This window comes from Labeo rohita, chromosome 25 (genome assembly GCF_022985175.1).
Source record: "Labeo rohita strain BAU-BD-2019 chromosome 25, IGBB_LRoh.1.0, whole genome shotgun sequence".
Lineage (NCBI taxonomy): Eukaryota > Metazoa > Chordata > Actinopteri > Cypriniformes > Cyprinidae > Labeo > Labeo rohita.
Window position 1 is genome coordinate 19498647 of NC_066893.1, and position 12968 is coordinate 19511614.

The 12968-nt window shown below is 33.0% G+C and overlaps 1 protein-coding gene across 5 annotated transcripts in view; it reads right to left on the reverse strand.

The window, feature by feature from the left end:
• LOC127156274 (cytosolic carboxypeptidase 4) overlaps nucleotides 1–12968 on the reverse strand; it is a 249185-nt gene that overhangs the window by 119240 nt on the left and 116977 nt on the right. For all 5 annotated transcript variants that reach the window (XM_051099028.1, XM_051099029.1, XM_051099030.1 and 2 more), the window contains one exon: nucleotides 696–876. In XM_051099028.1, coding sequence (XP_050954985.1) covers nucleotides 696–876 — 181 coding nt within the window. The remainder of the gene's footprint in view (nucleotides 1–695; nucleotides 877–12968) is intronic.

Below are 12968 nucleotides of genomic sequence, written 5' to 3' on the forward strand. Positions count from 1 at the left end.
ACCAAACAAACGACAGGTAATTGTTGCCTTCAAATATGAGATGTCAGGACTAAAGACAGATAGAATGAACAAACAAATTATAGATAGAACATTAGAATAGATAGAACGACAGAATGATAGATCGTACTATAGAATGACAGAATGATAGACAGACAGATTGATCGAACAAACCACAGATAATTGTTGCCTTCAAATGAGATGTCAGAACTAGACAAGAGATAAAACAAACAAACGAACAACAGATAGACATAATAGCTAGAACGATAGATAATTTTGCCTTCAAATATGAAATGTCAGATGGAAAGAGAATGAATGAGCGATAGATAGATAGATAGACAGATAGACAGATAGACAGATAGATAGATAGATAGATAAAAAGGAATAAACCCAAATGAATCATGCCCCGTTCTGTACATAAATTCCATAAAACTGGATGTTCCTTTTATATAAGTAAATCAAATTAAAATCACCACCTTCATACAAACACGCAAAGGTTCCAAACAAATATTCCTCGGCAAACAACATTTACTAAAATCAAATAACACAGAAACAGCAAAGCTGCCCATATTACAACACATATTCTTGCCTTCAAAACCCTAGATGCTGCACAACAGAACCAGACACGAAGGTCTTTCAAAAGTAATAAATGAAGTTATTCGCACACTGTGTGTGTGTGTGTGCGTGTGTGTACGTACTTGCCATTAATGACTCCGTCAGGGTTGAGCATGGGGATGATTTTAAAGATGTAGGCCTCTCTCAAGCTCTCGGCTACAGGATCACTGCTGCACAAGAACTCCAGCGTGCCCTTCAGTACCCAGCTGGCATTGCTCTCTCCTGGATGAACCCTTGCTGTCAGCACCACACATGGCCGGTTACCTAAAAGAACCATGAATATGAAAAACATACTGCTTAATCATACACATATGTAGCTAATACCTGTAACCATAGCATGAAGTGTGTAGCTTCTATCGTGGATGGCTCAAGCAACCAAATCAGCGCGACACACTGCTGTCACAACATTACACGGCAATTACGCCATGTCAGATTTTCAGTCGACGTCTCCCTTGACTCGTTTCATCTGGAGGTGAAAATTACATCACCTTGCTGAGCAAGTTTACAAAGCCAAAAGAGATGGACAAAGCTTATCAAAAACACATTAAAATTTAATTTAGCTTGACTATTATGGCCCTGGCTGCCGCCCCACAAAAGACGGCAGAAGGGGCGACTAATTTGTGTGATTCTGGTATTGATGATTTCATAATGAGTTTCTGCATGGCCTCTGTTTATGCGCTCTTTCACCGGCTCCGTTTCATTTTCTGTATTTAATTGAATCTGAATACGTCCATGCAATTAGGCTGGAGTGATGATTTTTTCTTTTTTTGAGCCGTAAAATGAGATAATGCCACTATTGCTGCCTTTTGCTATAATAATGAATGGCATACGTTTGTCATGAATAGCATGTGACCTACAATTTTGCATTCAGCTTAAGGGTCAATGAGAAATAAGGATGGTCAAGATGATGAAAAGAAAATTATTTTAAACCATATAAAAAAAAAAAAAAAACATTTAAAATTTTTAATTGCTGTAAAAATGTACATAATTTACTTTTTTTTAAGCTATTTGTTTGTTTGATTGTTATTTTTTTCATAAGTTTTTTTAGACAGTTCATATAAGTCATATAATTTAATAGGCAATAAAAGGATGATTATGCTTTGATTGACTGATTTATGTATAATCAATTTTAAATATTTATTGTATCTGCATTACAAATTCCAGATATATAGTGTTTTATTTATTTAATGTCACAAAGTTCATACAATTTAACAGGCTATAAAAGGAAAATTACACTTGGATTTTATTTATTTATTTATTTGTTTTTACTTTTTTTTTGTTTTACAATTTTTTTATGAATATCAAAGAAAAACACTAAGTCATAATTTACAGGCAATACAAGGATGATTACAACAAAAATATATTATTTAAATACATTTTAAATATTTTTGGAATGTGCAACTTAAATTGCAAGTGTAGTATAGTATAGCATAGATTTATTTATTTATTTATTTATTTATTTATTCAAATAAATTGTACATTTTTGTATCTGCAAATTTAATTGTGACTACCACCATATATAACTACAGATTATAAATGTATAGTTTTGTTTTGTTTTTTTTTGTTTGTTTGTTTGTTTTTAAAAAAATCACACAGTCATATAATTTAACAGGCTATAAAAACATGATTGTATATTTATTTTTAAAGAATATAATATTTTTAATATAATATAAAGTTCATACAGAGACATATAATTTAACAGGCAATAAAACGTCGATCACACTTTGATTTTATTTTATTTATTTTTATTTACTTACAGCCCCAGTAAAAAAAAAAAAAAAAAAAGTATTCAAATAAATTGTAACTATTTTTTGTATGTGCAACAATTGTGACTTTACCACAACAGGCCTAAATAACTACAGATTATGGATATTTGTAAATAAATAAATAAATAAAAAACTAATAAACACAAGTTAACCATGTTCCCATATCTATACAAACTATAATACAGATTTAATATATGTATATATGTATATGTTTATATAATATCAATTAATTTATTTATTATTATAGATTATATATTTTCTATATTATTTATTTTATATAATACATGAAATACAATGTATTTCTATAAACAATGTCACATTATTGACCCTTAAACAACAACAAAACATGTAAGTTGTTTGTAAAGCATGATGCAGTTTCAGTCCTTAAAATAAGTATACCACACCAAAACAATACTAAGAAAAAGCATCCCCAACAAAGGTGTTCTAAAGATAAAATATGCTTGATAAATATCACATCAGCTTGGTGCACACAGTCAATTCCCCTCAAGAACCAGCTGCTTCGGTACCACAAAAAACTGAGATAATTTAAATTCCAATTCAAGTCGGAATCAGAGACTTCAGGCCCTCGATGCGTTCGGCTGATCTCCTGAAGAAGTCTTGACTACAAACCTCTAAACTCTCCCTCCATCTCTGTTCACACTCGCTCACTTGTGCTCTTGCACATCCATGTGTCACTTCTCCATCTTACGAGTAAAAGAACGTTTTTGTGCAATAAACTACTGCTTCCATCATTCCACAAACTGCACTGCGCAAAGAAGCTGAAGGAGCTATTTTTATCTGTCTGTGAAAAGAAACCTCCACATACCCATTCCATGTGTATTTCTGCCTTGATCCCATTTACACTTTTACACCGCTAAATGCCCAATAAAATATATGTTGTTTTCCACACACACAAAGTGAGTGTACAGAGACGTGGGAGTGCTTCGTGAAGCTACGAGAGAATGGAGTCCTTCGTTAGATCTTTCTGCCGCTACCACACAAGTCAGTCTTCCCACGCTCCCAGTGGGAAGAGTACAGCCCAATCCTTTACGAGCCGGGCTTTCACTCTGTGTATGGAGGAGTCTTTGGCACACAGTCGATTTCAACACAAACAGTACACAGAGAAAGAGCAAGAGAAGTGAAACCAGAAAATATAAAGGAAAGAGGAAGATGAGAGGGCAAAAAAAAAAATTTTTGTGTCTTTGTCTCTCCTGCTGCTTCGTGGCTATCTGAGCAAACTTACCTCCCACTGACATTGCCTAAAAACATGCTGGTTTATCTCCTTCCTATTTTGTGTGTGTGTGTGTGGGCTCGCTTCTGAATGTGTGGTGTGTGTGTCGGTTTAAATAGCCAGGTTTATGTGCCTCTGTTGAACGGCACTTAAGACGTTCAAAGGAAAGGCTTTTGAAAGTGGGGCTTAAAATACTGCACATTATGTGGAGAAAAAGTACAGGTTTCATGGGTTCCTTGAGTGTAGTCGATTTCCATAAAGATCCACTAGAGTATGAAATGTCTCCCAGGCCTCAGATTTATAAGGAGGAGGAAGTGGCACTCTTAAGACTTGTCTTAAGACACAGGCCTAGACTTATACCTAAACTCCTACACTTTTCCAGTAACAAAGGAATCTGACAATATTATACCCTTTAAAGCGTCCATAGATGTAGACCTAGACCTCAGACTTAAATCCGTAGGCTCTGACTTAGACGCCAACTTAGACTACAACACAAATTAAGCTGGCAGTATTTCACTGTAAAATGTCTGTTTTATTTGCAGACCCAGATTCAGACTGCAACACTTACTAGACTTATTTCCAGCCTTAGCCTAGACCTAAACCTAGACCCAGACCTATCAAACTTATTTTTACAGATTTTATAGCATCTAGAGTACAAGTAGACTTGGATCCAGACAAAAACACAGGAAAACACCCAGATGTCCTGTAGAACCAAACATAAACCCAGACTTACAGGCTGAATTACAATATTAAGTCAGTTTACACAGTTATAAATGTCTGCAGAGGTAAAAACAAACTTGGACCCAGACTTGCATCCCGACTTACAATATTTAGTCAGTTTTAAACATTTTTAAAACATCTACAGACGTACAACCAGTTTAGACCCAGACTTACACCCTGATTTATAAAATTAAGTTAGTTTTACACATTTTAAAATGTTTGCAGACATACCAGATTTAGACCCACATTTACACACTGGTTCATAAAATAAATTTAGTTTAAACCCAGACTTACACCCTGATTTATACAATTAAGTTCGTTTTAGACATTGAGTTAGTTACACATTTTAAAATATCTGTAGACAACCAGATTTAGACCCAAATTTACACCCTGATTTAAAAAAATTTGTTTAGTTTAGACTCAGACTTACACCCTTTAGAAAATGTACTTAGTTTAGACCCAGACTTACACCCTGACTTATAAAATTAAGTTATTTTAGATGAACAACCAGATTAAGACCTAGGCTTACACCCTGATTTCTAAGATTAATTTAGTTAAGACCCAGATTTACACCCTTATTTAGGAAATTAAGTTAGTTTTACACATTTTAAAACACTTGCAGATGTACAACAAGATTTAGACCCAGATTTACACCCTAATTTAGAAAATTAATTTAGTTAAGACCCAGACTTACACCCTGATTTAGAAAAAGAAGTTAGGTTTACACATTTTAAAACATCTTTAGACATACAACCAGATTTAGACCCAGACTTACATCCTGATTTATAAAATTAAGTTAGTTTTACACATTTTAAAATGACTGCAGATGTACAACCAGATTTAGAACTACACTTACAGTACACCCTGAATGATTAAAATTAAGTTAGTTTTACACATTTTAAACTGTCTGCAGACATACAAACAGATTCAGACCCAAACTTACACCCTGATTTTCAAAATTAAACTAGTTTTAAACATTTTAAAATGTCTGCAGATGTACAACCAGATTTACACCCAGACTTACACACTGATATGTAAAATTAAGCTACTTTTAGCCATTTTAAAATGTCTGCAGACATACAACCAGATTTAGACCGAGGCTTACACCCTGATTTATAAAATTAAGTTAGTTTTTCATATTTTAAAACGTTTGCAGATATACATACAGATTTAGACCCAGATTTACGCCTTATTTGTAAGTTAGTTTTACACATTTTAAACCGTCTGCAGACATACAAACAGATTTAAGCCCCAACATAGACCTTGGCTTAAAAAAAAATACATTTTACCCACTTGATAATGTCTGCAAACATAAAACAAACTCAGACCCAGACTTTTATCCTTTCTTGCAATATGTATTCAGTTTTACACACTTTGTAACATCTGCAGATGAACAACCAGACTTAGACCCAAACACAGACTCTGACTTATAAAATTAAGTTAGTTTTCCATGTTAAAATGTCTGCACACACAGACCCAGACCTAAACCCAGCAGCTTAACTAATTAATTTACTAGGAACTGCAGCGCACAATTAAGTTGTGTGTAGTATTACACACTTTTAAGACATAGTTAAGAAATATACAAAAATTAAGCTGCTAGTATGATATCCTAAACTTAGGTCTACACTTAGACGCCAGCACTGGTCTGAGGTTTTTCCTGAGTATCAATGGAGTAACAAGCTAAGTTGCTAGAATTACACACTTTAAAATGTCTGTAAATAAATGTTCATATCTTTCTGCCAGACATATAATTTTGCTCAAATGCGTACTACATTTTTAATCATCAGTGGAATGTGCGAACACACTCCTCACTCACACACACAAGCCCAGGGAGAACAAGTCTCCGCCTCTTGATCGTAAAGTACAAAGGCAGCCTTAAGCTATCAAAACCAATCTCTGTAATCCTTTCCCGTATATGCAAATCAGGTCCAATTAGAACATATCAGACTTGTCCATTTGTAATCATGAGATGAATTTGCCCCGCAAAGCTTATGAAAATGCAGCTTTTAATTTAGCCTTTTATTAATTAAAAGTGTTTCATAGGAATCTCGCTCATGCTCATTTCTTGGGTTGTTAATTATCAAACGTAATCCCGTTTAGTGTGACAGTTTCGCTAAAAGCGATCTGCAGGGAGACACTTTCTGCAACAAGAGGATTCACTGTTATATGCGTCTGTACTTTTCTTTTTTTCTTTTTTTTTTTTTTTTTTTAAATGGGGTCATCCTAGTTTTTACAATGAGGTCATCTGTATTTTACATCAATATTATCTGGTTTTATAACTGCATCCTTCATTTAGACTCATAATCTTGATTATATGCATTCAGATTTATTATAGTTATGCATGACTTCAACACACCCATAACAATAGAGGTAGGCTTATTGGAAAGAAAAAAGAGTTGAGATCAACAAATTTTACAGTAATTCAGTTGTCTTTAAAAACAATAATGAATATAGAATGAATAGATTATTATTAAAATATCAATAATACACTTAATTCAAAATACTATATTAAAATATAAAAATATTTAAATACTGAATTTAAAAACTGTCATCATCACAACTACAAAAAGTAGACCCAGATTTAGACCCAGACTTACACCTTGATTCATAAAATCAAGTTAGTTTTACACATTTTAAAATGTTAGCAAATGTACAACCAGATTTAGACCCAGCCTTACACCCTGATTTATAAAATTAAGTTATTTTTACACATTTTAAAACATCTGTAGATGTACAAACTAGATTTAGACCCAGACTTACACCCTGATTTATAAAATTAAGTTAGTTTTACACATTTAAAATGTTTGCAAACGTACAAACCAGATTTAGACCCAGACTTACACCCTGATTCATAAAATGAAGTTAGTTTTACACATTTTAAAATGTTAGCAAATGTACAACCAGATTTAGACCCAGACTTGCACCCTGATTTATAAAATTAAGTTTGTTTTACACATTTTAAAACATCTGTAGATGTACAAACTAGGTTTAGACCCAGACTTACACCCTGAGTTATGAAATCTAGTTAGTTTTACACATTTTAAAACGTTGGCAGATGTACCAGATTTAGACCCAGACTTACACCCTGATTTATAAAATTAAGTTTGTTTTACACATTTTAAAACATTTGTAGATGTACAAACCAAAGATTTAGACCCAGACTTACACCCTACACCCAGTTATTAAATTATGAAGTTAGTTTTACACATTTTAAAACGTTGGCAGATGTACCAGATTTAGACCCAGACTTACACCCTGATTTATAAAATTAAGTTAGTTTTACACATTTTAAAACGTTTGTAGACGTACAAACCAGATTTAGACCCAGACTTACACCCTGATTCATTAAATCAAGTTAGTTTTACACATTTTAAAATGTTAGCAAATGTACAACCAGATTTAGACCCAGACTTACACCCTGAGTTATAAAATTAAGTTAGTTTTACACATTTAAAAATGTTAGCAAATGTACAACCAGATTTAGACCCACACTTACACCATGATGTATAAAATTAAGTTAGTTTTACACATTTTAAAATGTTAGCAAATGTACAACCAGATGTAGACCCAGACTTACACCCTGATTTATAAAATTAAGTTAGTTTTACACATTTTAAAACATTTGCAGATGTACCAGATTTAGACCCAGACTTACACCCTGATTTATAAAATTAAGTTAGTTTTACACATTTTAAAACATCTGTAGATGAACAAACTAGATTTAGACCCAGAGTGATGAAATCTAGTTAGTTTTACACATTTTAAAATGTTGGCAGATGTACCAGATTTAGACCCAGACTTACACCCTGATTTATAAAATTCTAGTTAGTTTTACACATTTTAAAACATTTGCAGATGTACCAGATTTAGACCCAGACTTACACCCTGATTTATAAAACCAAGTAAGTTTTACACAGTTTAAAATGTTTGCAGATGTACAAACCAGATTTAGACCCAGACTTACACCCTGATTTATAAAATCTAGTTAGTTTTACACATTTTAAAACATTTGCAGATGTACAAACCAGATTTAGACAGAGACTTAGACCGTAACTTACACCCTGACTTATAAAATTAAGTTAGTTTTCCACATTTTAAAACATCTGCAGATGTACAAACTAAATTTAGACAGAGACATACACCCTGATTTATAAAATTAGGATAGTTTTACACATTTTAAAAGGTCTGCAGACATACAATCAGATTTAGACCCAGATTTACACCCCGATTTATAAAATCTAGTTAGTTTTACACATTTTAAAACATTTGCAGATGTACCAGATTTAGACCCAGACTTACACCCTGATTTATAAAATCAAGTTAGTTTTACACATTTTAAAATGACTGCAGACGTACAACCAAATTTAGACCTAGACTGAGACCATGATTTATAAAATCAAGTTAGTTTTACACATTTACATCTGTACATCTGCAGATGTACAAACTAAATTTAGACCGAGAAACTTACACCCTGATTTTTAAAATCTAGTTAGTTTTAAAATGTGTAAAACTAACTAGATTTCATAAATCAGGGTGTAAGTCTCGGTCTAAATCTAGACTCAGACTTACACCCTGATTTATACAATTAAGTTAGTTTTTCACATTTTAAAACATCTGAAAATGAACAACCACATTTATGCCCATACTTACATCCTTACTTACAAAATTAAGTTAGTGTAACACACTCTAGATTTAGACTCAGATTTACACCCTGATTTAGAAAATTAAGTCAGTTTTTCAAATGTTAAAACATCTGCAGACGTACAACCAGATTTTAAAATGTCTGCAGATGAACATCCAGACACATTACAATTTTATTTTTATTTTGACTACAGGAATTTCCTAATTTTTCCTATTATATTATATTATTTCCAGGCTTTTCAGGTTTTAAAATGTGAAAATTTGTAATATTCAGTATGTTTCATTTAATTTCAATATTTTTATTTAAATAACCTTCAAACACTGAATCAAAACAATAAAGATGCTAAATCAAATTCTGCATGTTAAAATGTGTCCTCAAATCTCAATGTCTTTTTTCCTAAAATAAAATGACATGCTATTATTTAGAAATGTCATGTGAAAACCAGGGTGCAGAGACCTTCCGTCTCCAGCCGCATTTGAGTTGAATAAAGGGTAAAACCATACAGCAAAGTCATTATTTTCACATACCGTAGCCCAGTTTCTGGATTGCGTCCAGTGGACTGTGGGTGAAATAGGGGTTATGATGTCTATTTGAAGAGACTGTGCGAACATGAAGGACGGAGCGACAGCACAGATGGCGATATTAAATGAGAGAGGAAGAAAGAAGCATGTAGGCTGCAGGATGCATGCCAATGGAGAACAGATTCTGTTAATGTAGAGTCAAACGCAAGCAGAAAGTTTTGCAAATAGGATTTATCATTGACTGTCAGCAGAAGGCATGGGCAATGTGACTAACAGATAAGAGCCCTGTATGTCTGTAACACACGCTCAAAGGGCTTTACGAAATTGTTAACGGCAGGAAAACATTTATCATTATTTTTCACAGCCCAGCCAAATAAATGTATATATAATTATATAATTGTGTAATGCCTTTTTCATAACACGTTTGGTTTTAAGTCATGTAAGGTCATGTAAATGCCACAGTCCTTACATAATTCAGCAATTCATTTTTTTTATTTTTTTTTTTTTTTTTAAGAAAATCTTGATCATTTAATAATAATAATAATAATAATAACAACAACAACAACAACAACTATACATTCATGTTAAATGCATAAATATTTTTTGTTTATTTATTTATTTATTTATGCATGCTTTACTTTTTTCCCTACATTTATTGTTAAAATGTATAACAGAAAATTCCACTTTTACTAATTTCTTTATTTTTTTTATTATTTACATGACCTTTCTAGGCTGGGAAATCACAACATTACAATTCTTGGATATTTCCTTCTTTTTTTTCCCCTTAATATAATACTAATAATAATAATAATAATAATAAATTTATGTTAAATGTATATTTATTTATTAATTTAACAAAACACACACACACACACACATGTCTGGTTTATTATCCTTGTGGGGACTCTCCATAGGTGCAATGGTTTTTATACTCTCCACACTGTATTTTCTGTCCCCTTACCCTAACCCTACCCCTAAACCTAACCCTTACAGAAAATTTTCTGCATTTTTACTTTCTCAAAAAAACTCATTCTGTATGATTTATAAGCTTTTGTACCCATGGGGACCTCAAGCCAGTCCCCACAATGTAGCAAAAACAAGTACACACACACACATATTTATATATGTGTGTGTGTGTGTGTGTGTGTTTCCCCTCGTTTATTGTTAAAATGTATAGAAATTATAATTTAAATGCATAAAAAATACATAATGCATAAAATTATACTTTAAGAATTTCACAGATTTTTCCACTAATTTATTTTTTAATTAACCGTTATAATTTAGATGACCTTTTTAAGTTTGGACATCACAATTTTGCAATTCCTGGATGTTCCAGGGTTCTCTCTCTCTCTCTCTCTCTCTCTCTCTCTCAAGGAAATAGAAAAATATTCCTTAATATAAAAAGTTTCATTTCTTACATGACACACAAAATGTCCCAAATACATAATTCCAAGAAATTATAACCTGTCTGTTTAGTGATATACACCTCAAGGCAGCGCACACAAATACCAGCCAACTAAAATTGTTTTCTTTATATAACGTGACATCTTTGTTACTTAGGGAGTGCTGCAAGACATTTTCACACCCGCTTTTGTAAGAAATAGTATGGAAGTGTAAATATAAAGTAAGCTGGTGTTGTTTACAGGTACAGCTAATCAAAGGGATTGGTTTAATTAGAAGTCTGTGAGAATTATGCAAATACCAACCCCAAATTAAGATGTTAAGTTCATCCAGTTCAATTGCTGCCACTTTAATCCATGTTGTTCTACTGGTCAGCTGTACAACTTTAATACTAAACAAAAGCTACAGCTCGTCTGATGCGTCATATTAACAAGTCCTTATTCCACAGCGGCGTCCAGTCGCTTTCTCTCTTATATGCACAGAAACAAGCCTTGACCCTGCTTCACCTCATAATCACTGATGGCTTATAAAAGCGGCTTAATTTGTTTGTGGTGATTGATGTGGGGCACCATGATTACAGTTAATCATATCTGAGGCCTTTAATTCAATAATGCTGCGGACGGGAGTTCACGGAAGTCCTGCATCTGAGTGAAATTGTAAAATGATTATGAAAATCCCACTATGTGTAAAGGAAAAGCTCATGTGCTAACGCTGTTAAACCCCCATGTGGTAATTAAGGTGTAATCCTCCGACAGGCAAATGTCAGAGTTTGTTGCCGCATTTTGCCACAGATTGCTACCGTATGTGTCCACTTCACATGGACAGGGTTAAGCAAACTCATAAGCCTATGTTCAATTTAAATTGTTTACAGGATATTCTATAATACCCTGTGTCTTTTTATTTTTTCAAGCAAACATATGTATTTTAAATAAACACACAGAGACAATGATGTGTTTAACTGTTAATAAATTGCACTACTCCAACTTGTGCTAAAAGATGAAAATATAGATGCTGCAAAATATTATTTTGCCTTCAAATATGAGATGTTAGAAAGACAGACAGAACGAACAAATGACAGACAGACAGACAGATAGACAGATAGATAGATAGATAGATAGATAGATAGATAGATAGATAGATAGATAGATAGATAGATAGATAGATAGATAGATAGACAGACAGATGGAGAATTTGCCTTTAGATATGAGATGTCAGAATAGGTAGATAGGTAGATAAAACAAATTGAACGAACAAACGATAGATACTTTTGCTTTCAGATGAGATGTCAGAATGAAAACGACAGACAGACAGACAGACAGACAGACAGACAGACAGATAGATAGACAGATAGATAGATAGATAGATAGATAGATAGATAGATAGATAGATAGATAGATAGATAGAGAATTTGCCTTTAAATATGAGATGTCAGAATAAAAGAGAGACAGAATAAACTAACAAATGACAAATAGATAGACAGACAGAAAATTTTGCCTGTAAATATGAGACATTGAAACAAACAACACACAGGTAGGTAGACAGAAAGAATTCATGAATGAACGAACAAACAGTAATTATCTATCTAATTGATAGATATATAGATAAACAAGACAGAGAGACAGAATGAACAAACAATAATTTTGCCCTCAAATATGAGATGTCAGAACGGAAGAGAGAGACAGACAGACAGATAGATGACAGATAGATAAATAGACAGATAGACAGAGACACATAGACAGAAATGATAGATAGACAGACAGACAGACAAACAGACAGACAGATAGACAGACAGACAGACAGACAGAGACAGATAGACATAGATAGACAGACAGACAGACAGAGACAGATAGATGATAGACAGACAGATAGACAGATAGATGATAGACAGACAGACAGACAGATAGACAGACAGACAGATAAATGATAGATAGACAGACAGACAGACAGATAAATGATAGATAGACAGACAGACAGATAGACAGACAGACAGAGACAGATAGATGATAGACAGACAGACAGATAGACAGATAGATGATAGACAGACAGACAGATAGACAGACAGAGACAGATAAATG